This window comes from Cinclus cinclus, chromosome 12, assembly GCF_963662255.1.
Source record: "Cinclus cinclus chromosome 12, bCinCin1.1, whole genome shotgun sequence".
NCBI lineage: Eukaryota > Metazoa > Chordata > Aves > Passeriformes > Cinclidae > Cinclus > Cinclus cinclus.
The window spans coordinates 7,488,894-7,516,886 of NC_085057.1; the positions used below are offsets into that span (position 1 = coordinate 7,488,894).

The window sequence follows — 27,993 nt, forward strand, 5'->3', positions numbered from 1 at the left end:
AATTGGACCAACTAATTGTCAGCAAAATGGGTGTACTGAAAAATAGCTTGGTACTTTTTTAGTGGATTCTGCAAATATAATGATCAATGGGCTAGAATTTCTCATCAAAGCTACTTTCCTCTATTGCATCTAATCAGATTTTGAAATAATTCCTAAATACCTTGTGTGTGGCTGATCCCTGGTTAATGTTAACTTCCAGACAAATGAGTTGCCTCTGAGTTCTGATTTTGACACAAGCAGGTGCTGCAGGTTTTAGTTTACTCTAATGGGTAAACAAATCGCAAATGGAGAGGGATTTGCTGATACTAATCTTGGTTTCCACCACTGAACCAATGTCCACTGGTGTGAATGACAATGTCTCTTTCTAAGAGGCAATCTTTACTTTCAAGAGCTTGCAGGCTGCACTTCTGAACTCTTCACCAGTGCTAAAGAGCATTGCTGTGGAATGTGAAACAAGCTTACCCCACTTTCTTGAAGTACAGTCGAAGGAAGGAAAGAACTGCAAATGATTACACAGGAGGTTTGTGGCAAAGATACCCATGAAACCAAGGCCAATCTAACTTGGATTTTCTCCCACAACAACCTTTCCTGAAGGCCAAGGCAAAGATAATTTTTATAGCTACTTTAGAGGGACTAATTGTGAAAATATTTGTCACCATTACAGCTGGCTCTACCATCAGTAGAGCTCTAGCAAGCTCATTTTCATGACACAAAAATCAATGTTTAAGTCAGCTGAACACTTAACCAACAAAGCTGTTTTAGCACCCAGACAACTAATGCATCTATCACCATAACATCTAATAAAATAAAATACACAGGACCACATTAAAAACACCACCTGAAATGTGTTTCAAATCCTAATCAGTTTCCACTGATAAGGAATCAGGCTCACCTCCAGTAGACAAGAACAGTGATGAGAAGAATGAGGCACACGAAGGTCAGTGCTGAGACCACAATGAGTGGGATGATCCATTCCATTTTACCAGGAGAAGGTCTCGTGGCCATGCTGGAGCTGTTCTTGCCAGCTGTGTGTTAAACACATAACAAAACCAATCACTGTGTGGAAGAAAGAATTACTGTATGGAAAAATGTGTAAACAAAACAAATAGCTTATCCCTTTTACATGCTATGAGTAAACAGAGCAGAGATCCTCTGACTGCAGGGTGGGAATCCATTTGTCTTCAGTCTGAGACACGAGAGCACAGAAGTATGGTGTTTATTGCCACATATGGCTTAAATTTTACTACTGCCTGTAATTATGGTCTCATAGACACTTTTAGGACTCTTTCATGCAAGCACCTATTATCAGATGTGGAGCACCCCACTGAGCCAATGCTGTGCTCTGTCATCAGTGTTTGCAGATAAATGTACTCTGTTTCTCAACAGTGCAGGACAGCCCTGTTTGCAAAGCTCCATGTAATAAATTGCTTTAGAAATAAATTTCTTGGTAACTATCTTAAAATAAAAAATTCTCAACATGTTGGGTGTCATGTCACATCATTTGCAGAATTGTCACAATCTGGTGGGTTACTGCATACGAAAGCACTTTTTAGCATATGGATTGTCAAGATGGGTGGATGAATGAATGGATAGGATGTGTTGTAACTGACAGAAGAAATCATTATGCCACAGCTTTTGAACAAAATTAAAGTTTGTCAATACCCTGATATCTGGCCGAGTTAACTCCACTTTTTGCATGACATCTCACTAAAATTATTGTATCATGTACAAGATGAATATCTAAAACTTCTGCAAGTACTAGAGTCGATGAGCATAGACACTGCACCAATGCATTTCAAAAGATATCTAATTTGTGCAAATTCACGTAGATTTGATGAATAAATTGGTTTAGACAGAATGACGAAAGAAAAATGCAGAAGCAGATTCCATATCTTATTCGTGTTTCCTAACAAACAGGCAGTGGTTGATCAATACCTGTCAACAGGACATAATGGGAAAGGATTACTACAAACAACTTCAGATTTCAAGGAGGATTGAAACATGCACACTTGACTTCTACTTTTAAGCCTGTGTGAGTCTTTCATTACCAACATATTTCCTTGCCCTCGTTCAGTATTGTATTATCGTATCTTCCGAAAATGCTGCAAATCCTACCAGAAGAACATAATTGCCTTTTCACCATAGGCAGGCAAAACACAGATAATTGGAAGTCACCAGATGTCACATAATATGAAGTCATACTCTATTTTAACAGCATTTAGATGATATTCCTCCACAGGCAGGAGTAAAATTCAACTAACATGGAAGTAAAGGTTAATTGTAAATGCTTTTGCCTGACTGCTGAAAACAGAGCAAGGCTGCAGGCTGCTGCAAGTGCTGCAAGAAATCATCCTAGTTTTGAGAACTAGGCTGATAGAGGTAATGCCCTTTAGCAAGCAGCTTAAATGACGAGCTAATCAGAAGGATGTTTGGGGGAAGTGAATGCACACTTTGATTGAACATCTTTGAATTCCTTGACTAGCAAAGAATAAGGAAAAGAGCAACCCCCAAATTGGAGCAAAGGCTTATTCTCTGTAATTGTCAAACTTAGGAAATGCTAATTCTTGAGGCATCAATTATTACCAGCACATTTCAAATCATTTAAGAGCATGAAAAAAGTAAGCCTGTGAGGTGTTACTAATCAGAATAGTAAAAGGGACAAAGCAAAAAAAAACATGTGATGTAAAAAAACTTCGTAGGAGAGGTAAATAGTCCCACCACCTTATAGCCATTAGGATGTTGCTTCAGTTCTCTCCAATGACAGTATTCTGTTTAGTTTCACCTCCACATCTTTCAACACAAAACCATATGTTTCTTTTTGCATGGGAAGAAAATTCAATTCCATTGTAAGCACAGCATGGGCTGGAGTCCCAGTGCACACTATTAAATTCTGCAGTGCTCACGATGCTCCTCTTACTCAGTCTAGTGTGGAGAACACACTTATCTGTCCCTGCCAACTCCCTGTACCACAGATGTGAGGAGAAGAAAGTGCTCAGTATGCTAAGTGTCAGAATAGCAAATGCCATTCCCTAATGCTGATGGTTGGCCCTGAAATTCCAGCTGGGAATGCCCAAGCAGTGATATGCTTCAGAAGAAAAGACACAGTTCCTGTGCCGGTTTTGAAGAAAAAGTCCAAGGCGTTTTCCACTGTTTAAGTAACGTGTTGTGATAGTTTAAACAAACCAGTGCCAATAAAAATTGTACAAGAATGGCAGCTGGAGCCAGAGGTAGAGCAGTGCAGCTGGAGAGCTGGTGTCTGTCTTGATTGTGATGGCAGAACAGCCTAAGAAAAGCCAGCATGCTGGATTATCTTGGAAAAAGATGAAATGAAAACACACTCACAAAAAAACCAGGTCTGGGCCTCAAGAGTTTCCTGTTCTCCCATACAACAAAATAGTATGAAATAAAAAAAAAAATAGTCACCATTTCATTCTTTTCCAAAGCAAGAATGTCAAGCCCTGGTAGTGTCAACAGCATATCCTTGTAACAGTGCCCACCATAAGCTGTACTTGGCAGGGGATGGGGGAAGTTTAAAAAATGGACTAGGAAACTCCATTTTTGCTAAGAAATGTAAACAGTTTCCAGTGGCATATGCCTTCGTTGAATTAATTCAGTTTGCCTTTTACTGGCTTGGAATTCGTCCCAGTAGGAAGGAATAAAAATTATTACAGCCTATCTGTTTCAGGAGGTCCCACATGATACAAGCCGTGGCACTACTAAATCTACTCCTGCGTCTGGAAACGCCCGTAACTTCCCTGAAGCACCCATTCAGCAGGTCCACCCCGGCACTGGATGGATGAGCTCTGGGAGTACTGGATGGCAACAGGCAGCCAGGGAGGCTCTGGCAGAGCAATTCTTGCACACAGGTCAAGGTAAGAAACAGGCATTCTAAAGTTTGTGAAATGTGCTTTTTTTTCCAGTGTATTCCTGGAAATTGGTTCCTGAGAAAAGAAACATGTTTATTTCCCTTAAGTAACACTGCTTGCTATAATAAGCAACCATAGCTGTACTATATAACCTATCTACTTTTATCATTCCTTGCCATTGCACAAACTGCCAGGACAAAGTTCTGTTTGTTGTACCATTCCAGATACCATTAAGCAAAGAAAACCCTGCTGCTGAACTTCCTCAGACCATTGGTCTCCTAAGAGAAAGTCAGCTTGCTCATCTTTCCCTTGAGTAAAATGAAGTTCCGAATTTATACAAAGGTATTAATTAATTCTGGAAAATAATACTGGCCATATTATTGAATGATGAAAAAGCAAAGCCACGTTTCTTAAAGAAGCATTACCTTTGATACAAGCTTGTGTCATGGTGCAGCTGTTACCCCCTATTTCTTCACGGCACTCCTGCAGTAGTCACACTTACAGCTGTGCACTACTAAGCATGGCTTTTCACTGCTTTGTAACAGATGCCAATCACATTCAATCCTATATCTGAAATTCATAGTTTGCAGCCATTAAATAATATAATTCTTTTATTTTCAAGCCATTCTGCTGTTTTCTCCTGTAAGTTGCCATGTACATCTGAAGATATTTAAAAGCTGTCTGGACACAATCCTGATTACAGCTATAGGGAACCCTTCTAGAGCAAGAAGACTGGACTAGCTGGCTCCAGTGGTCCTTCCCAGCTTTATACACTGTGATTCTGTGTGAGAATGGCTGAAGTGTCACATGAAAATACAGCTTAATAATCCCCGCTGCAGATGGAGAAGAATTACACAGATGTTTAATTATGCTAATGAGGTTATCCCTAAAAGGCTTTTGTAACCTCAGACCTGGCAAAGACTGCTCTAAAACCCAATATACAGTCTTTGTTAAATGCATACATCAGGCTTGAAATTAAACCCTGCACATCATGAGCTCTCTGTCTTTACAAAACCCTCTCATGGGAGGAACTCAGCAGAGGTGGGTGAGCACTGAGGGATGGGAGGACCTGGCTGAAATTTGGATGAGGAGTCAAACTGTCCTCAGTCCCAGCTCACCACTCAGGCTTTTGCCCCAGTCCCACAGCTATTACTTTGCTTACAACAACCCAGTTGTTAACTCCAGTAAAAAACAAAGGATATGTTTAATTGTCTGGCACGATTAACCAAAATTCTGTGGGACAGTATCTGCTTTAGCCTGATTAAACGGAATCGTCCTGGGTTTAATCTCTTTCCCTTGCTTATTTTCTTTTTTTTCCCCCCTTCCCTCTTTTGTGAGATTACAATTTTAATTGCTGTTTTTCTGATTTTCAGGTTGCAGAGTCATGGACAATGCTGAGCAGCTGTGTGTGTAACAGTTGCAGATCAAAAACACAATTAGGCTAATGTGGGCACCAAAACAGGGAAAAGGATGATCAGGAAAATGAAAGAGGAGAATGCAAGCAAGCAGTTGGTGACAGAAGACAATCATTAGCATTGGCCAATGCCACAGGCAAAAAGAGGCCAGTGCCATTTGGAAAGTAATGACATGGCCTCAGGAGAGGTGTGTGTGTATGTACGTGTGAAGTAAGCACTAAAACAAAATGAGCCTTGCTGTACTAATTGGCCTCGCACTTTCCCTGTAATTTCTCATGAGTTCCCTGTTCTCCTCTAATCATGCACACTCATGAGTACTTCCCCCTTCAGTTATCTCCTTACAATTGCTAATTTGATGCCATGTAATTAATTTTTAAAATGTACATTGTTATGAAACAATTTTCTACTCTTTAAAATGATTAAACTTTCTACTCATAAAACCATTTTTGAAACCTTGACAGCTTTTTAAAACTTGCTTTTAAAAGATGCAGAGGAGAAAAGATACAGGGATAAAAGATTAATCCAAAAGCGTTTCTCCTCTCACATTGGGACAGAGTAAACTGCAGGGATGCTTTCTGCTCACTTTGGAAGTGGCCTTAACAGTCTTAGCTGTCCTGATGCTCAGGAATCCTTTCAGACACTTCTGACAATGCCCTCTTGGCTTCACTTGTCTTGATTTCAGGCTTACCTTGTTATGAAAAACCTTTAAGGCCCTTTTGCACAGGAAGAGATCTTGCTATAGCTAGAGTTTCACTGAACTCAACTCCTGGCCTACGTTAGGTCAGGTCTGTCTATATGAATTGCAAATTGCCATGTTACTGGGGAAAACAGTTAAGCTGAAGCAACTAGTCTTAGGCTTTGTGCTAGTGTAATTCACCATCCTGTGTCTTTGGTAACAGGAAAGCTCCTGGAGGAAAGCTCCTTCTCCTGCATTCCCAAGTGTCATCTCACAGGGGTAGCACTCCCAACAGGCCTCCTTCCTAACATGAAGGTGATTAGGGGAAGTGGCATGTTAAAAACTGCCCAACAGGCATCTCAGACTATATTCAGTGGGAGCACTGGCCTTTGAGGATTTCCAGCTGGGGAGTAAGAGAAACAGCAGTGCATTAAAAAAAAAAAAAAAAAAAAAAAATCAGCACAACCTGTTGCAGGATTCTCAGCTTCTGCATTGTTAATCTGATCTCTAACAGAACAGTTATGATTCACAGCATTACAGACTGGTCAGCATTTCTGTAACAAATGCTATTAAAGTGTGGATTTAGCTTTGTTTTTAAAATTGGTTCTGAGCTATAAGTGAATGCACAATATCTGCATTTTTGTGTTTATCCATGTAGGGAAAAGTAAATACGTAAGGCTTTTTCAAACTACTCTAGAGCAGCTTTGATGAAAAAAGAAAATTATAAAACACTCTACAGATTAGCAAAACAAACAACAGTAGTAAAACCTCCCCCAAAAACAACAAACAAAAAAGTGCACTATCTCATAAATGCTGTGTTAATACACATAATCACTCCAATAAACTTGTCTAGTATATAAATCAGTCTAAATCTAAATAAATAAACATAAAATAAATCCATTTGAATGTACTCCATTTGCTTCCTGTGGTTTTCCTCACCAGTGCCCGGAGCTCCCCAAGCAGGAACACGTGTGGACATTCTGCAAGGCACTGGGAGCACCATGAGGGACCAGCTTGCAGAGGCCTGTGCAGCAAACCCTGACCACACCAGGCTTGGTGCACATGCAATCACCTGGGCAGGCTTCCAAGAGCTTGCATTTGCTGTGCACACACTGTGGAGCTGGTACATATATCCAGAGTTGAAGTGTACAGGAGCACTGGCAATTCTCATCAGGACAAATACAAAATATGTGAACTCTGTCTGGTTAAGATTTTTTTTTTTTTTCCCCCCACAGCAAAACCAGAAGGTAATCCTAGTGCAGAAGGTGCCTTGTTTTGGAAGATCAGAGCATGTAAGTTTTGGGTTGAGAAATAAACAAGCAATTATCCTTGATTTGGGAGAATATCTCAATGCCAAATCAGGGAGAATCCTGCAGATGAACTAAATTAGCTAGAAGCACATATACCAAACTTCCTATGAAATTCAGCACAGCAGCCGCTCTTCCAAATTAATTTTACAGCTATAGTTCATTCATTCTCCTCCCTTTTTCTTTTCAATCATGTCCTTGATGTAGCATGTTGGGAGTTAAAATTTTTCCAGATTTTCTCTTCCAATAAGCTACAAGGACCATGAAGCTGTCCTATTCCACTCTGGTCCCCCCAGTAACAATTTGTGGGGTTGGGTCCTGTGACAACCTGCCAGTCAGGTGTAGCCAGACACCACAAAAATGCTGTCCCTGCTGGAAATCAGTAAGGAGTTTGGATTGTGTTGTTTTCCAACACTTAGACTGGTAAGAACGGCTTCCCTGCAGATCACTCACCTGGGTCAACGGTGATGAATTTATTATCTGAGGGATATTCCTCTGGAAACCTGTCCATCTTTGGAGGAGGTTTTCTTGTTGTCTCTGGTCTTCTTGGCATCTCGCCCAGGTACAGTTCATCGGTGAACGCTGGTGGCACTTTGGTGGAAGGGAGCAGCTGGGGCTGAGTGTCGGCTTCGGCAAAGCTCTCCTTCTCGGCACCTCCAGCCGTGGGGGACACGTTTTGGTTTGGCACTTCTCCCGATAGGGTTTTATTTCCTTCTTCCTCAGCAGTCCTGTTGGGGGAAGCCACGGCCACGCTGGGCTCTGTGCTATTGCGTGCCTCTGAGGCTGCCGTCGCCCTGCTTTTCTCCTTCTTTTCAGCGTCCTTTTCTTCCTCTTCCTCATTCTCCCGCTCCCCATCCTCGCTTTCACTCTTTTCATCCTTCTCCCCCTCCTCGGCTCCCTCGCCATCCTTGGTCAGTGCCGAGTCCCGCTCGGGCCCCGGGGAGGCGGCGGCGGCCTCGGTGGTGGCCACCACGGCCCGGCCGGCCTGCTTGGTGGGGGCTGCGGCCGCGGGCAGCCGGGTGGGCCACACGCTGCTGGGGAACGAGGAGATGCCCCCGCCGCTGAAGCCCAGCCCTGCCAGCAAGGTGCTGGTCACCACGGAGGCCACGGTGGCCTGGCTGCCGCTGGAGGAGGGACCCATGCCTGTGGCCATGGACACGAAGGAGAAGGGGAGCCCCGAGGAGGTCCAGGTGGAGGAGCCGGAGCTGATGGGAGCCATGTCTGCTGAGGAGGCGGGAGATGCTGTGGGCTTGAGGAGATCACCGGCAGCAGAGGGGAAGAAAACACAGCAGAGAGCATCAACAGGGGCCCAACACACCACGTGTGCTGCTTTTCCCTCCCTTTTCGTACACCAGACACTCAACACCAGCTGGATGAAAGGCTGAGCCAGGACAGAACATGCCACAGAGCTACCAGCAAACCACCAAGAGAGGAAACCTCCCTGCCTTCACCACATAATCATTAAAACCCTCTTTATCCTTATCTTCATTTTACATCCACCCACATCACTACTGACTTGTGAGTAACATTTCCTCTTAGGGTGAGAAGAATGTAAAGGAGTTTAATGAGTTCAGCTGCATTACTCACAGTGCTTTAATCCTCAGAAAACAGGAGTTTAAAAATACAGTGTTACATAATGGCTGTCCCAAAATAATGGCTGCCAACATGAGCATCCATGGCTGGTGGGTCTGCTCTGACAAGGAACCCTGGCTCTTCCCACGCACATTGTGAGGACCTCAAAGGATACTATTTTTATTTCCTTAATTTACCTATCAGGATTACTCCCCTAAGGACTGATGTTGCTATGAGTCATTGCTCATGTTACAAAAGAACTGCAGCATGGCCAGTTGGGCACTCCTGGAGGACTTGAAGAGCATCAGGAGCCCTTCAGCAAGCCACCACCACGTCTACCAGGACCTCCAGGCTGTGACACCCATGCACAGACTTGGTTTTCCACAGCCACAGGACCCTCCCTAGCCACCACCAGAGAATGAAAGACAGGATTGGCACAGCCTGCTGCACTGAGAGAAATCAGGTAATGAACTATGGACTTTGCATCCTCTGCACCCTGCCAATGTTATTCTAATGTTAACCCACTGCACGCATGCGGGTCTTGGAACACGTGTGTGCTCTGCTGTAAATAAAACCCCTTAGTACACACATAAAGAACTAAACCTTGGTTTATTCCTGAAGAACTAGTCTTGAATTACATATGGAAAAAGAGACTGAAGTGAATTGTCCAAAGACAAGGAATAATTCTGTGGAAGAGCTGAGTCAGCAGTTCCTCTGGACAACCTGACCATTCTCCTCTGAATTACTGAAAAATGTCTCACACTACTGAATTCATCAGCAGGACCATTAGCTGGAAAGGAACGCACCAGATGAGGACAAAAAAGGTTAAGTAGGTGTTGCTGAACATTGAAAAAAATGTAAAATGTTTATTTTGGAAACTGAAATTTATAACTTAACAATATTTCTGCATCTCTCTGCAATTTCCAGGCTCAGTTCAACCCGTGTAGTTGAAATGCTGCAGCAAACCAAGAAAGGCTGCCTTCTCATGTTATTTTTGACCAGCTGCAATCACAGAGAACCTGAGATCTTAGATGAAAACCTATGCTTTAGAGATATCAAGCCGAAACTTTAAATATGCATCTAAACGTTCAGATACTTATCAATCTGAATCCCTAAGGCACTGTGAGATTTGCTTTTTGCTGGCATGAACAGTCTCAAAGCTGGACTGGGTATTAAAATTTGACAGCAGATTTTATATATCTAGAATACCTCTATACATCATTAAACAAACATTAATCATTCAAATGTAAGCTTTGTATATGTTATTTGCTTGCTAGGGAGTATATCAAAATGGATCAGAATAAAACTAGAAGCAATGTACTTAGAGTAAATTCAATAGTATGAATCCAGCCCATAAATTTGACTAATGACTCAGTAGACTGGATGCCAAGAAATTTAGGTTATGGACAGTTTATATTAAATAAACTAATAAGACGGTTTCAAAACTGAAACAGTGTATTCCACTTCTACTGTAAATATACCAACATTTCTAATTCTGGAACACAAAAGCTGACTTCAGTGACTTGTTACAGTCACACCTGAATTAAAATAAAGACATTTTTCAGGCTTTATTCACACAGTAACAGGTATCCTTAAAGCACTGGAAAAGCAGAGATGCAGCATGTGAGGCCTTATTTCTGTTGCATATACTTCTGCTCATACAGTTAATAAAAGAAATTAAATTTATTTCCACAGTCATCATTAAGATTTTACAAATCCTCTCTAAATGGGTTGAATATAGATTGAGGAAAACTTTTTAACACTCGATTCTCCAGTGGTCAAAGCCTCTCAAAGCACGAAGCTAGAAAACCATTTCATATTGGAACTGTATTTAATGCTATAAACCCTTCTGTGACAGGGCTGGTCACCCCTTCCCCAGAAAAGCCGGGTCCTGCTGCAGATTTCCAACATCATGCTGCCACCTGGTGGGAAATGTCCCCAAATCCCTGCTCCCTAAATCCATGACTTACCACTCCTGTCTTCACAATTCGGGTCCCCTCGAAAATTCGAGTGGTGTTAGCTGGGGAGGGAAGAAGAGCAGCACGTCAGGGCAGGGGAGGAGGATCAACTGCTAAACTACTGCTCAACATGTGGTCATAGAACACAGGTACAGGTCTCAGTCTGGAGCAAAAGCAACTCAGCTCCTTGGGCATTACCTCACTGCACTTGTGTCTAAACACAGACTTGATTGTCTTTAATTACGCAGGCCTGGAAATGCTGGCTTACTGACAGAAAACAAATTCTCTCCTTCAACCCCAAGATGGATGAAACATCCTGACTTACACAGGAAGCAAGAGTAGCTTGATGATAATAATTTTTTTCTGTCCTTATAATACTATCATTATCTATTGCTATATATCTCAACTACAAATACAATCAACCTCCCAGTAATGTTTTGAAAGCTCAAGAGGATTAATTTTCTGGGTTGGATGTTGGGTACAGCCAGAGATGAGAACAGCAGCTCCTTTTTGGGACATGTGGAAGGAATCACATAATCTCCTCCCACTGCAGATGTGTGTATAACTTCCACTGCATTGAATAATGGGCTGGAACCGGGCTACAGTACCCAACGGGTCTCCTGCAGAGCTGTCAGTAATGATTTACCCCTAACTGTGATTAAACAGTTATTGTAGTCAAACTTCAAAGAATTTTCCATTCCATCATCTAGTAAAAGAGTTCATAATAAGCAATATGCCAGTTTTTAACTTCTGCCTGGCACTTAAAAGTGAAGTCTGAAACACCTTGCTGAGGTACCAAGAACAGAGCTACACATGAGCTGTGAGTTGGACTTGTCTGATCCCTGCTCTCTCTGCAATGCTGTCAACACTGTGGCATGCCACCACAACAGAACTAAACCATGTCCATAGCTTGACATCCCTCAGACACTGTGTAAGCAGGATCAAAACCCCTATACTTTCTGAAAATGATGCTGAAAAATGCCCCTATTATTTTGTTCCATATACAGCATCAGATCCAAGTGACAACTCTTTGCTTCATCCAAAGAATTTAAACTTTTAACTCTCTGCTTGCTTTATTCTTCCATTACCCATTTTGAGGTTTATGCATTTATAAGCTGGAGTGGGAGGGAATGCTCTCATCAGAAGCAAAATTTGCCCTACTTAATAAAAAATGTCATAACAAATTCCCAGAAAAAAGCAAAACTTTGGCACTTAAAAACCTCTAAAATCATCAAGTTCTTCTACCAAATCTCAGCTTTACCAGATTTCTCCAATCAACTTAAAAGGAAATCCATGACAAAGGACATCTTATAATCTAGTTCTTTTGATTTTCTTTAAATATGTATGTTTTGGAAATCACTGAGGTTGCGTGCATGGTAAAACCTGAATGTCTCCACATGTGGTTGTCAAGGTAGGACTGATCTCCTTTCCTCTTTACATAAAACAGACACCGATCAGACTCACATTCTGTTATAGCTGTGCCTCTGATGCATAAGCAGCATCTGGTGAATTTGTTTCAGAAAACTAGTACCAAGAAAAGCTCTAAATTCTCCTAAAACCTGACAAACCCTGACAGTGAGAGGTGCAGGCAAACCCTCCTCACTGGAAATGAGATTCACATCAAGTCACTGGCCACAATATGAAATTAGCATTGTCTACATGCATTCAAACATCTTCTGAAATGACTTCACACCATATTGAATCCTGCAAAGAAAATATTAAACAAACAAAGAATAGCTCAATGCAAAAATATGTATGTGTTTTTTTACCTTGAAAGAGCATAGTCTGGCTAAAGTCACTACGCATTTCATTTCGGCAAACTGCTTGAACTCTGAACAGATAAAGGATGTCAGGTGAGACATGGCTAATGATGGCCTTCTGTTTAAAAAAAATAGATATTATTCAGTTTTTTACCCCCACAGTACTGTCCAAGATCAGTTTGAAATATATAAAGCATTGTGCTAACATAGAACATTTATGTCATGTAAGACAAGCTATATTTCTACACAGAAATATTCAGTGGTTCCCTGGACAGGGTGAGGCTGAAGGCTGAAGGGATACACCCAGACACTGCTGACTCTGCCTATGAGAAAGAAAGGAACACGTCCCACATCTGTTCTCATGACAGTTTTCATGTCTCAAGGTCTCTGCTCCCCTCAGAAAAACTTAAAACTCAAGTCATTTGCCTTTACAGCAATTATAATAAGATTTTTTTTAGGTGAACATCCATGTCCCAAGCACAGGATAAGCCCAGAAAGGTCACTGAATATTCAGAGTGACTATTTTGCAACAAACTGGCTAAGGCAATTTGATGCTGGTGTACTATGCAACATGATGGCTGAGCATCCTGGGCTGGGATATCCCAGCTTACTCCTAGATCTCATCTCCTAGATCCAGCTTACATCCTAGGGATGCTTACTCCTAGACCTGAGAGTTGCCTTAGTCCACAACCACATCAGTTCACAAGAGTAGCTGTATGAGTCACTTGAAATACTTGTGATCTCTACAGCAAAATACTGTCTAGCTCTGATTCAAGATGGGACAGACCAACTGTATCTGCCAGAGCACTGAAAACAATCTGCACTTTCTACTGAAAATGGGTTTCTTTCTTCTCTTGCCCCTAAAATAGACTAACATGTCATTGCTTTCTTAACCCAAAGCTCTGCTGAACAGCACAAGGTCTCACTGCAATTTATTTCCAAGCTATTACTCCATCATATCCCTTGCACTTCTAATTATTTCTTTTACATAAAACAATGCTTTCATGGTGCCACCTCATTTTTGCTGATTAAGGTTCTCCTCCTTATACCTGATTAAAAAAACCTCCCTTAAAAGTGTGAAATTATGACAAGAGAGGTTACAATACATCATAACCTTGGGTGCCTTTCAATGGATTCCTTTCTGATTTCATGAGGCAGATCATTCCCTAATATGACCCAGATAACAATGTCTAGTGGGGAAATTGGAAATATAAATGGAAATGAAGCAAAAGAAGCTTCATCTAAGGGAATAAGAGAAATATTATTGTGTAACTGATTGAATGGGCCCAGAGGACTGTGTATTTGGAAAAAAAAATATGGTAACAGTCATTAGGAGTAACACTGTGCTGCTGCACTTTTCATGTGCATATACAATTACTGATTTCATTATTCTAGAGGCTTTCTTTGATTAACAATAAATGGAGGCCTTTCAAACCTGAATATGTCACTTTGGTTTTATATGCAGAGAATGTTAAGGACCAGTACAATACTTGCTTCCACTTAGACAAGAATGACAAGCAGATGAAATTCTAAATGGAGGAGATAGAGCAGTGTTTCCATCTGTGCTGGAACTGTCTTGCTCTTCTCTCTTTTTCTCACACTGCCAGATGTAGGCAGTGCTTGTACAGGGCCACTCCAAAATAATCTTCAAGCCCTGACTATGCAACTCCTGCCTCTGGCAGCACTTACTGCCAGGAACTGCTCCAAAGTCTGCAAGGGGCTATGCACAGTGAAAAGCCTGAGCCCAGGAACAGATTTTGGGGGATCGGACTTTTAATGTGAAAATCCTTAAGTTGAACACAAGCCAAAAGGTATTCAGAGCTTCACCATTTCCTGAGCCAGCTGCTTCTCAGCAACACTACATGAAAAAGTGTCTGCAGATTCAGTCCTTTATGCACTCACATAAACTATAAATTCACACTCCAGTGTTTGGGTAGCCTGTTAGGCAACGTTCAACTAATGCTGAACATGTAAATCGCAATTCATTGTGGGCCCAACATTAGCCTGCCTATAAGGTAACAACTGCTTTCCTCCTCTACCTCCTTCTACCAAGAAAATAACAATATAAGGATAGCTTGATACATATGTCTGGGGTTGATGCTGCGCTTTTACCAGGTCCTTGTCACTGTCCTTGGTGAAAGTCTTCTCCTTTTCATCTTCATTTTTAGTCCAGCTATATGAGATCATGTAGTTCATGATTGGAGGGTGGTAAATGGTTTCTGGTTGGTTCCAGGTTACCAGTAACGCTGTCCTGTTCACAGGCTGCACTTTCATGTTCACTGGAGGAGTGCTACAAGCTGAAAAACAGAAGGAGAAAATATGAAGCTCTTCTAAATAACTGAGAGAAAACAAACAGGAAAAACAGTGCCTCACTCTAAGAACTAGGTTTTTTCTTTAATGCCCTGGCCTACAGTAACAGCTTAGACTGCAATCCACTGAGACCAATGGGATTTAATACCACCTGCAGCTGCTTTCTGCTCTCTTGAGTAAAGTGAATGAGAGAATCCATTCTCTGCAGGCAAGTTGCTTAGTTCTTGACTTAATTCTCAGTCCTGACATTTGCACCTACATTTTAACTTGGTGACCTAAGAGCTCTGCACTGGAACATGAAGAAATACAGTGGACTTGATCCACAGCCTCCCTCATCCCCACCCTCCTGCTGTTAAGGAGTAAATACCCTGGTGTGCTCTGCCCAGCCCTGGAAAGAGTTGAAACCTCTGAAAATGTGGCACTACTGGGTCAGTAAATGTTCTCCCGTTAACCTGTATACTTTTAGGGTTATTTTATACTCCCCTTCCTATATAACTTCCTTCAAAGATGCTCAACAGTTTGTCACTAATGTATCACCAGCACAGGGAAGAGTGGCTCTTTTTTTGATGGCCTTGGCAGCCCTGCCTTCCTAACACTGCTGCAGCATGGAGGCTCAAGTCACTTCTCAGCCATGCTTAAGCCAGTGGGGAAATCTGCATAGGGACAGCTTAACCTCTGGGGAAAACATGGCTTCTGCTTCCAGCAGTACCAAACCCAAAATTCTGCAGGGCAGACCAAGCCCAGGCACAAATGCAGCCCGGCCCTCAAGGAGTGGGGTGTGCCTAGCTCCCTTGCAGCTCTGAAGAAACACTTTTCAAAGAGCTGCCATGGAAAGGTCTGGGTGGGGATGCACAACACTAGATGGCACTCACATGCTGTGGGAAAACTGCATCATCCCCTTTCCCAGCTATAGTTTAGATTTTTTTTCCAAGCTTTAAAAATCACGTTTAAAATACCCAGTGCAGGGCAGATTTTCACCTTCTCTTTCTCAGTATAAACCCTGAACCAAGGAAAATCACTTGCAATGATACCTAAGCACATGTACCGCGGCAAAGGAGCTGGTCTCTTCTGCCAGGGAAAGGCAGAGTGTCACCAAGCCCATCAGGCTGACACTGTCTGCAGAATTATTTTTCCCAGTATGAGTCTTCCTTTTAAAGCCAACACACTGAGCTTGTTTGCACTCTGCAGGTATGCGACCGTGTGAATATTGGGCCATTATTTCACTTCCAAAGAGTCCTGGCAGCACTGAAGGGGAAATATGTCTATTCCTGTGCCTGGACTTACAGGCTGGCCATGCAGCACTGCTGTTATATTACTGAAATAGCTACAGTTCTTAAATAAAAATTATTCAATGCTTTAAACACCAGTATTACCAGTACAATAGAAAAATACCTGTCAAATGCATTTGTGCAGTTGCAACTGACATTTTGTAGCTAGCTGAACAAGACAACATGAATTGCAGAAATATGCTTGGGCAGGAAAGATCTTTGATGTTTGCTCTTGCCTTGAGGGGTGACCATCCTGCAGTTTTGCAGTAGATCCTTCTGCTCAACCCAGAAGGATGATCCAGCAAAACAAACCCTACAGTCCCTGAAAGCATTGGATAAATAGATGTGAGTTTCTATTTACACAGGGCTGAAGGGATCAAAACAGCATTCTGCAGTCAGTGCAACAAAGTCAGAAGCCACACCAAGCTTCCCTCTGGCTCCCTCCTGGTTGCTCCCAAAGCACAACATGAAGGTGGCCAGGACCTGGAAGAGATGGGACAGCTGAAAGCCATCTCTGTTATCACTATTTACAGAGCTTCCTGATCCTTGGTATGCCTCTCCATGCTCACCTCTTTCCGCTGAGATGGTCAGATCAATTCTCCCTGACACCACTGTTTATTGATAACTGTGCCAATAAATCATAACTGCCCTCTTTGATGCCCTTTGTTATCACAGAATTACACTTCAAAATGCCAGGCCAGCCTTTATCTCTCCACCTAATCAAATCCCATCAGAGATAGGAGCCCAGGGTGAAGCACCACCCAGACCTAAAACTCTTATCCAGTCCTTGTCCTCCAGGAGGACATGCAGAGGTTTATATATTTAAAGTAATCATGCATCAAATTGTTTTAGAAATAATTCAAGCAGGTAACCTTCCTGACAGACAGAGAGATCTACTTTAATTGCACCTCTGAAGGATGTCTGGTCAGCTGCTCTTCACACAAGGACCCCAAGCCACCCCAGGGAGAGGGGACTGCCCTGTCCCCTGTTCTGTGACACTGTAGCCAGCCTGGATCCCATTTGGAACAGCTCATGGCCCCCAGAGAATTGGATATTTCCCAAGGACAGACAGGACACTCACAGGCTCAGAGTCAGGAGACCCTCCCTGACCCAAGAAGGTCATGAGCACTTCTGATCACCTGAGTGACTCCAATGATTTCACTGAGGACAAGCTAAAATGAGGCTGAATTTACAATACTGCAATTTCTCAGTAAATATTACAAATTTTTTATGACTTAGTATGACTTGGGACAATTTAATCCAAGGCACAGAGCAATATCTGAAAAACCTGAAGTAATTTAGTATTAACCAACCTTTTCTGTTCAACCACATTTTTTAAAAACAAAATGAATGGGCAAAAAATGAATTTTTTTAAAAAATAAAATGAAACATATGGTTTTATTAATTTAACTGAACCTGCTTAGGACACGATGGAATAAAGAAACATTTGATCCAATAATTCAATTTGATGATTTAATTAAAGTGATACATAATAACATAGTGAATGTCTGAAAGGCAAGGAAAAAAAGTGCAATGATTTGACCATCTATAAAACAACTGGCATTTCCCAGAGATCTAATTTTTCTTTCAATACTCTCTGTGCCTTGGATTTTTCAAAGAAGATTAAAAGAATCACAGGCTAAAGGACCTCTACTGATTTTGCAAGATGTGCAGCTGAAGAAGAGATAGAAATGCTGGAAGAGGCTGGGACAGGGAAGTGGAAGTTTAATCAGGACACACTAAAGAGAAATAAGCTTTTCTTTTTATTTTTTTAAACAAAGCCAGGCTTAATAAGAAGAAGGAAAAACAAAAAAAAAGAACAAAAAAAAAAGCGCCTGTGAATTCATGATTTCTTGAGGGAAAAAAAAGACCCAAAACCTACAACTAGCATTTTTCCACATTGAAATAGCATCTCAGCTAATTTTAGAAAATAATTTTACTAATGCTCAGTTTAAAATTCAGATCCTGAGGGATATTAAAATATTGCGGGGGCTTTCAGAGTGTCTTTCTGTGGTGTGTGCAGTCCTGAGCAGATACCTGCACAGGTCTGGAAGGACACCAAAGCCGCTGTGTCCTGGGCTAGCAGCCCCATGCCAAGACTTGTGGAGACAGAAACCCCAGCTGGGGCAACCAAGCCACATCTCAGGGGCACTGAACAGCCAAGAGCCTTTGCAGTACCATGGTCAGGCACCACTGCAGGCACGGAAAAAACAGGGAAACACCACCCTCACCTTCCTGTCAGGGATGACCTGAACTGGGAGAAGCTGGCAAACAAGCTGGTTGCTGCCTTCTGGAGAAGTCGTGCAGAGGCAGAAGCATTGCACAGGTGCATCTGGAGGAAGCCCCTCTGACCCAGCTCAGGCCATCTCAGTGGCTCTCCCAGCTGCTGGCCACGTGTGGGGCTGCCCAGCAGCTTGACCCAGACCTTCCTCTGCAGATCAGCCTGCTGGGCAAGGCAAGGGGAATCCAGCACCTTGGCCAGCCTCATCTTCCAGGGCTCACTCAAGCCTGGACAAAACCTGTTTGCCACTGGCAGACGAATGCAGCATGCTGATGTAGTCATAAGCACTGGGCAGGCCAGCCATACAGCACAGAATTATTTTCTTCATGTTAAAAACATTCCAGTGGGCTGGAACAAACAAAATTAATTTAACAACTCTGCATTCATCTCTCCCATAATTTGATTTGTATGTTGTATTTGGCTACGTAACCTCCACGAGGCTTTCCTCACTGAAAGCCTGATAAAGCTTAATCCAAAAGCTCCTGGCAGCTCCATTTTAGTGAGCTGAAAGACAAAAAATGGGGCTTGTTGCTTTGCAAAAATTAATTGCTGATACTAAGACACACCCATGAAAGCAGAAATGGCATGTAGGAGAATATTGCAGCTTTTTAAAATTAATATTGTTCCTTAAAAGCAGCCTGTATTTCTCTTTCAAAGACAGAAACGCAACACCAACCAAACTTTCTAGGTTTCATCATGCTTTTTGCATATGCTACCTGTGGTAATGAAAAGGCCTATTTAGGGCAACTTTCTGAGAGTGCATGAACTGTATATTCACTTATGGCTTGTATACTTTCTCTCTGTAAAACAGGTCTTCATATGATGAATCTAGTTGCACTAGGCTCAGCGGGATTTATAAAATCCTCTAAAAATGTTCTAAGTTAGCTTGTCCATGCATAAAAATGTCACCACTTTAAAGGCAGTTATTTCTAGCTGTGCTATGCCCTCCTTTGAAAAATCCCACTCTCTACCTCCTGCTGAATGTCTCAGCAATGCAAAACTGCTGTTCCTCTCCTTGGTGCCATGGGATACACGTTGTGCACTGAAGCCCTGACAATTTTCAGCACAGAAAAGCAACGTGACAGTGAGATCCTGAATCCCTCGTGGTGACATGGGCAGAGATCTTCTAAGGCAATTCACACATGGAAGGGAAAACATCAGCATCAGGATGTGCCCAAAGCATGTTACTGGCTCAGAGCTGCTCAGTGGTAACTAAAAGACAGGGACAAGGGTTTTGTCTTGCTCAGGGAGGCAGCTCCTGGCTGTAAGGTGAGAGAAGCTTCACTTCCTTTTCTTACTAGCCCGAATATGCAGGATGATTCATTCAACAGGATGAATGGCAGGGAACAGTGTCCCTCCCTTACGAAGCAGGAGCGCAAAGGAAGGCAGCTGGGGCATTTCTTCCCTCATGCTCAGTAGAAGAAAAACTGAGAGATCAGTATGTGGGTATCATGTCTTTCTTTGCCATAGGAGCAAACAAGTTGGTGGCCAAGCTCTTGGGGGAGAGTGTTTCCTTCCTCTTTGCCAGCCCTGGGAAGGAGCTGGAAGGGCCAGTCCTGCAGGACAGATGCACCACTTGCTGCTGTAATGACACCCAACTCAGCCAGAGGCATCCCAGATGATTTCAGAGCGCCTGAAATCTGTGATCAGTGCCATTGCTATTGCCGAAACACTGCACCAAGCTCATTCAGCCCTGTCACCCCAGGAACCTGACTGCAGACAAGAGAAAAGCAATGCTGCCAACAGAAAAGGGAAGAAAAAGATTTTAAACTACATTCGTACCTATATATACACACACATATATATTCCTTCTCATTATTAGCTCCTCAAAACGTCAAATAAACCCTGAAATGCAAAAATATGGGTTATACTGCAATGAGAAAACTCACACTTGCTTTCAGTGCCATGGTAAGGGAAGTGAACGGGGCAGATTCAGCTACATGGCACTGGTGCGACTCAGTGGAGGTGCTTGGGAAGAGACTCGATCCATAATAAACAAGAGCATGCCTTGGGCTGTCAGATTCAATCCCACAGGGCTGTGCACCCAAAGGATAACAAATAAACCGTGAAGATCATATGCAGAGACAACACAGGCTTTCCTATATCAGAAAGTGCTAAGAGACATAACATTTTCCCCCTTCTTTTACAAAATGTTTGCAGTTTTTTGGCTTTGTTTTAGTGTGCATTGTTGACTTCTCAGAGTGCTTATAAATGACATTATTAATACATAAGGATAATTGCTTTAAAGAGTAGCACACATTTTTCTTTTACCTTTGCCTGCACTTTGCCAGCAGGCATTGGCAGGCTCCAGAGCATGCTGTACACACAAATATTTGTGTTGATCTACTTCAATCCACAGGCAGAATGTAGCTAGGAGACAGACTATTTATCTTCCCTGCTCTAACCTTCCACTATGCTTCAAACAGGGTTGTTTCTTGAGGTGTGAGGGACAGGCCCCACACTTGTTTTATGAGCCCTGTGGAATAACCTCACGAGCAAATGGGGCACATGGGTCCCTCTGACAGAGGGTGTCTGGACAAGCTGGGGTTTGCCCCTCTGTTGCTGGCCCATTTCCCTAAGCGTATACACAACCAGCATTTGGCTTAATACCTGTATGGCCTTGTAGCTCCTAAATTTCCATGGCCTCAGAGAAACAGATCCTGTTTTACTGAAAAGCATGGACTGTGTGTTTGCACCTAAATATATCACATATTTCCCAAATCCTGTTTCTACAGCTGTGGTCTGAGTCCTCAGCAGTGCAGATCAGCCTTGCACCACCAGATGCCATGCTGGGCTAAAGTGATGTCCAACAAGGACCTGCCCTGCAAGTTTTGTGTTTGTATTGCACACATCCATGTATGCACACAGAGGGTGACTTGTGTTTCAAATGCACACTGTGCCCTTATTTACACCGTGTGTTTGTGCCACGTGTGTGATCACATTCAGTGGCACAAATGGTATCAATGAAGACAAAGAAGGATTTCCTGCCAGAAGGACACGTTTGCCATGCTAGCCAAGCTGACCTTTCCAATGTTCTGGTGAGGGTTGTTTGGCCTGGGGAGCGTGGGAAGAATATGCCAATAGGGCTGCTAGAGCCTCCCAGTACATGCCTGTGGGATGCCCTAAATCAGATTAGGAAAGCAGCTTTCCTTTCATAGTTTCTGGAGGCTTTTTCTGACATAAAGGATGAGCTGCAGGCACTCATGGCTCAAACTAAAATTAGTACCTCTGTGGGCTGAACAGCTGGGACAGCAGGTAGGCAGTGCAGAAAGGAATTCCCCCCAGGTGTAAATGGAATAAATCATCAAGCTCAGCTCTTCCAGCTTTAGTGACAGCTGTGAACCCAAACCACACTTACACTTTCACACTGAATTCCTCTTGCTCTGCTGGTTTGGACCCTTTATAATCTCTGAAGAAGTGTAAGCAGTGACATAGTGCTTATTAATAGATCTATTGATGAGTTGTTTATTACATTCAGGCCTAGATACATGCACTCCTCACATTACAACTACACAGAAATCACTACACGTGTAAGACAAAATCCTGCAGAACTGCACTGCAAGGGAAGCATGAGGTCTATGTCAGGTATAAGTACCACATATTTTTGCATCTGATTTCCCCTCAAAATGGGTCCGTTTTTTAATGAAAAGCTTTGTGTTCCACCTGACCCGAAACTCTCTGGAAGGCAGAAACCTGTCCTTTTCTGCTTTTGCAGGACACTGTCCCAGACAGCTGCATACATGAGGACCCAGCCAGTGCTGCAGAGCAAGACAGGGCTGAGGTGGAAGGGATGAAATATGCAGAAAGAACACTGATTTCTGCCTAAAATGTGAATTCAGCAGCATTTGAGGCTCAAAAAGAGACTCTTGCAGCTGCTGGTAAACACCTTTACTTGGAGCACTAAGGCAGAGGCAGATGGGCAGGTCTGTAGTGCAAGGATGCAGGGCAAGAGATGAGCAGGACAGTGCCACCACCCTCAAGTGTGACCTTTTGCTCCAATCCAGGCTGCTACACCAACAGAAATCCTAATGATGAGACATTAATTCATTTGCACCACATCTAGTAGGGTGCTGACCTGATTAAAGGGGAATAGAATTGGGAAATGATAACTTCCACAGCACAGTGAAAATAAAAAGCAAATAGGAAAAGCCCAGCTGCCCAAGGAAATGAGGGAGTCGTTAATCCATGAAGAAATGTTCCAAGATTCTTCCAAAAGACAAAAAGAATCAATATTTATGGTAAACGTTCCGTAAATAAACTTAAAAAGGTTCTTGTTTATTTCCATTCTCCCTGAGATATTTAAAGAAAATAAATAGCTAAATTTTGCTTTAGCCATTCTGAGTTAAATTTTCAATAATGAATCATTTTAAATTTACCTTCACTTTGTTGTTTTTTTTTGGATATGTTACATTATACTATGGAGTATTTTTAGTAATTTAGGTTTGAGTAAAACATAAAAATGACATTCTGCAAGAGTAGAACTTCTCTGCCTAAGACTCCTTCTGGACTCCCAGAGAGAACCTGAGGGCGCGAAGTCTGCAAAGTTGTTTTGAGACAGTTTTCATAAAACATGGGCATTTAGAAAGCAAAACCAAATTACTGTGAATAATAACAGAGGCCATAAATGAGACAAATAACTAGTTCTCATTCAGAAACACTGCTGCCAATCTTCTAGACTATCTGCCTCAAATTGTTGATGTCCGTGCACTGAATCTCTGGACCTTTGGATGCTGCTGCATGGGAGGTGCACTCCAGTGTTGTGCAGAAAGGCAACAGAAGGCTGCAGTCTCATTTCTGACATCAGGAACCATGCAATGGTGAGTAAGAGCTAAACTGCTTTGCTTGAGCACTGCAGTACCTTTTTGGCCTTTGGCCTTTACTGGCCTGAGCCATGCCTCCAGCACAAGGCATGCAGGGAGGAAAATCCAAGTATCTTCTCTCCATGTTTTAGTGGCATAAAGTCAAAATGACTTTGAAACTTTGCATAACAAAAAAACAGTAATGAAATTGAAGAACAGAACAGGAAAATGATCACCTGTACAGTACTAGAGAAATATCCCAGCTGTTAATTTAGAGTCCAAAGCTAAGTTTTACTGGAGTGAATTTATGACTGCTCATTATTTAAGTTAGTCTAGGATCATAATTACAGATGGTACTCGGAGGCGAAATCCCACTGATGGGAAACAGCATCATTTGAGACTCCAGCAAAGAGTAATCAGACACCTTTGGGAAAGTAATCAGGCATCTGTGAAAGAAAACTCTGATGTCAAGAGCCCCACACATGGGATGCTTGTTTTAGTGTTGTAAGGCATGCAGCACATTTAATGAGATAGAAAGGTTAAAGGGTTCTTTTGAGTGTAAAAAGAAAAAAAGATAAAGAAACAACATCTGATGTAATCAGCAGCAAAATAAAAAGGGCAAGTATTGTTGCACATGGGGTACTTCCTGAAACAAGGAAATGAAACACCTTTTCCTCCTGAGCTTCCATGCCCACACCTTTACTAAAGCAGGTAATGTTTTATAAATATAGCTCTGCTTGATGGGACAACATGTGAAAGTAGTAAGGATCCCCTCCAGACTGAGATCCTTGAACTGGATGGACTTTTATGTAAGAATTCTGTTTGTCCCTGAAGAGCAATGTACACTATTAAAGCAGTAAATAGCAATGCCTCTACCAGAGCTGCTTGAAAGCAGCCCAGGAGCTGCAGGAGCACAGTATATGATGTGACAGAACAACAGAGTCCTGAGCCACAGAGGACAGGCCAGAGAAAAAAGGAGGCAGTTTTAACAGAGATTGTCTTGTCCAAAAAGTCAGACACTGCCACAGTCACCGATAATGACAATATCTGATTAATGCTTTACAAATGTATTCTTGGCTTAGAATGTCTGTACAGAGAACCTCTAACTTTTCAAAATTTCACCTAAATTAGTACTGCAACATGGGCAAGCTCTCTTGTTAAAAGATGATCTGCCTGATTTAACAGTATGATCCACCGCATAGCTTGGATCTCTGACAGTTTCATCTTCTTAGAAAGTGTAAGGTGTAAGTGTTTATTATCAACCCACCAGTTGCTACAATTACATAGTTGAACAGTATTTAACCTGGATGGTGTATTTCAGAAATAAGATCTTTAAACATCATCTGTATGGTTTCTTAAAATAGCTCCAGGGTCAACTTAAAAATTAAACTCAGCTCATGGGTTCTGATTCAGCAAAGGTCTTATGCATATGCTTTTATTCCAAGCATACAAGCAGTCCTCAAGAGAACTGTTTTACATTAGCTTTTGCCAATAGGAGGAAGCAATGAGATAATGGAATAAAGGAAAACTCTTCTTGTTAAACTCTGACACAAAAGAAAATCTGGAGTTTTCAGTTGTAAGTGAAAAATCAGTCCTATTTCAAATCAGCTGAAGTATTTCACCATCTTGTATTCTGATGATAGAAAACAATGCCCCTCTCTTCATTGCCTCTTTCAAATTAAAACAAGAGAAGGGAGAGGAGAGCAACTGCAAAGCAAAAGGCTGTTAACATTCACACTGGTTAACAAACTGGATCCAAATGCACTGAACTAAAACAGCCTTTTGCAGAAGACATTTTGTTTACCAAATGCCACCACTTCTGGGGCTTTTCTTAGGAAATACTCAGAGGACTGGTATAGAGTGAAAAAGTTTTCCTCCAGTGTATCTGCAGGTTATGCTACTGGTCACAGTTCTCTTACCCAAGATAGCTTTGATAGCTGAGAGAAAAGACATTCCACTTTCATCCCAAACTGTTCAGGATGGCACATTTGCCAATGGACAATGTGTTGATGTGAAATTCCCTATTCATCAGGGAATTCTGAAAATTATTTTGAACATTATGCAAATTGTTCTGGGCACATTTTCCTCCAAAATAAGAAAGGCTTACATAATGAATGCTGCGCTGTTTTCCAGATTAGCAATACTGCCCACAGATTTAATGGAGTGTGACAGAGGAAACAAATTGCAAAAATTCACACCGACAAACATACCCGAACTTACCCTGCAGAGCTGAAGACCATCACAAACCACATCACCTTGCAGCAAGTAAAAGACATGTTTTTGTGACCATGACTTTTTCTACCACACACAAATCAGGAACAGGGAAGGCAGACAAGAGTCAAGCCACTGGTCACATTGCCTAATGCAATGTGGAAAGCATTGAGGTGAAACCAGGAGGTACACAGAAGAATCTGCATAAAATAAATTTGTTATGCTAACCTTACACTCTTCTATACCTGTATGCAAGACTGTTTGGCTGGAAAGCACTCCGTGCACTCGGTTCCTCAGTATTTTTGCATGAATGACACTGTATAAAGTGGTACTATATTTACTAGCTGAATAAACAACAGGTTTTGCTTTCACTCAAGTATTATGACTTCAACTCATTTTATTTATATGTCACTAGTTCACAATGTGCAGTGGACCAGGCACATCATCACTGTTCACCTTTGTCAAAAAAGGGGCCAGAAGCATCCATGGTTATATTTCTGGAACAGCTATATCTCATCCCTGTAACCTTTGGAGGATTTACTACAATCCATTTAATGTTAGCAACACTGTGCCAACATATTTATCGTAAGTTCATGAAAAAAATGCACCTATTTTCAGAGTCCCCTGGCGCACACACAACCCAGAAAGTGACAAGCTAACAGAGCTGGTACAAAATGACTGGCTGGCCAGCCATTAACCTCCTACAGCAAAAGCTGAGGGGAGCAAGAAATCACCAACTCCAGCCTCATCCCTGCTGTTAGATGCCATGCTGAATGTTGTCACACTATGGGAAAGGCATGTTCCCCCCCGAGGGTCTCTCTTGTCCCAAATTCAAATTCCCAGGCAGGCACAAACACAGAACATTACCTTACCTGAACCATAGGGAACCTGCTTATGAAATCAGTCCCCAAGAACCAAACCACATAATCATGGACTAATGGTTGTGCTGGTCCCTTGCTCCTGTAGACCGACTCACCTCATGATAACTAAGACACATGTCAAAGATCAAAGTCATGGTGAAACTTTCTGGTTATTCAAGGCTCTCCTTTGCTCTTGACAGTTCCAAATGCAAGATCAGTCCATTAAATATAGACCTTAGTGTTTGTAATGCTCTGAGAAAGTTGTGGGTTTCAGTTATTTACTGCGGTGGTGAAAATTACCTCAAGATTCTTTATAAACTTAAAAACAATCCAGTGAGGTGAGGAATATGCAGGTATGTGACCAAAGAAGTTAAATCTCCTTGAATGTTATATCAGAAGTACCTTGGCTGCACTCAAAATAAAAACTAGTCAGTTTTGTCACTTTTAACATAATGTAACTCATTAACTTTCATCACTGTTCTGGGTAAGTAGTATGTACAGAGGATATAACTGAAGAAATTACTGACACATGTTGCTGTTACAACACTGAATGAAAACTACAGTCCAGAGCACCCAAGCGTAGCAGGGGTTCTTCATTCCCAAGATCTCCTTCTCACTTCTGATGTAAATTCCCTGTCCCAAGGCTGCCTTGTACATGAAGTTTGTGTACGTGTATATTATATATAAAAATAAGCACACTCAGAGAATAATGAGCTCTGAGAAATATACTCTCCCAGCACTCTCTTGAGAAGGTGAGGTTGCTGAACACAGCTGTTTTCATGATTCACATCCTCTAAAACCTGCACTTTCTGTGCCTGGCCAGGTGAAAATGCCAGGTAAAAAAGGGAAGCTTGTAAATCTGCTTAGCTGTTTCCTTCTGGCAAACTGCCCCTCCCTTCTTTACCTCTACTGGTTAAGCACCAAGTGCTTCACTAGACTGAAGACTGGAAAGTACATGTGATTTCTTCTACCTATAAATAACACCAGTCAATAAAATAAAGGCAAATAAAAGTAGTAAATGATATTTATTTCTAGTCTTATTTTATCCAGAACACATTTCTCAGAATTTCTGATGCAGTGCTCCAGCCAAGGCTGCCTGTGCCAGTGTGACAGGAACCTCCCTCCACCCCCCTCCCTCCAGCTCATTATCTGGTGTCTGACAGAAGCAAGCGCCAGCTGCTCTACAAAAAGGCACATGAAACACTTCAGCAAGACATTAGAAAATCACCTGCCTAAAAGGAAGAGATTATTTTCCTCCTGTCACCATTACCAACAGACTGATACAAACGTTGAATTAAAAGGTCGACAGCTCTTTAGAAGTCTTGTTACTGGAGAAATGAAACCCATAACCACATCTGGATACTCTATTTCCATTCAAACACCCAATGCCTCAGTGCTAATGGGGCTGAATTTTTACCTTTGACGTTGGCCCTTTGGTTTTCCCTTTTTGTCTGGCATCTCCACAGCCCTACAGCCAGTTGGCAGAAACAGGGACATTGCCAGTTTGAGATTCATTTTGCCTGGCTTTGAGACCCACATATTCTAAGGCTGTATTGTCATGGTGCCTTGTGACAGTGAGTTCTATAGGTATTTGCAGCATAGGCAGAATTAGTTAATTTATTGACACTTACCAACAAGGAATGTCTGCACAACCTGCATTACTTCTTTGGTAGCTCACAACTGTTCTTGACACCATTTGATGACAAAGTA

General features: G+C 42.1%; 1 protein-coding gene across 1 annotated transcript in view; it reads right to left on the reverse strand.

The window, feature by feature from the left end:
• PTPRG (protein tyrosine phosphatase receptor type G) overlaps window positions 1-27,993 on the reverse strand; it is a 387,945-nt gene that overhangs the window by 62,757 nt on the left and 297,195 nt on the right. The window contains exons 9-13 of the mRNA XM_062500771.1: window positions 14,667-14,851; window positions 12,564-12,672; window positions 10,807-10,856; window positions 7,718-8,513; window positions 893-1,025 (exon numbers count right to left, since the gene is read on the reverse strand). Of these exons, the coding sequence (XP_062356755.1) occupies window positions 893-1,025; window positions 7,718-8,513; window positions 10,807-10,856; window positions 12,564-12,672; window positions 14,667-14,851 (1,273 nt within the window). The remainder of the gene's footprint in view (window positions 1-892; window positions 1,026-7,717; window positions 8,514-10,806; window positions 10,857-12,563; window positions 12,673-14,666; window positions 14,852-27,993) is intronic.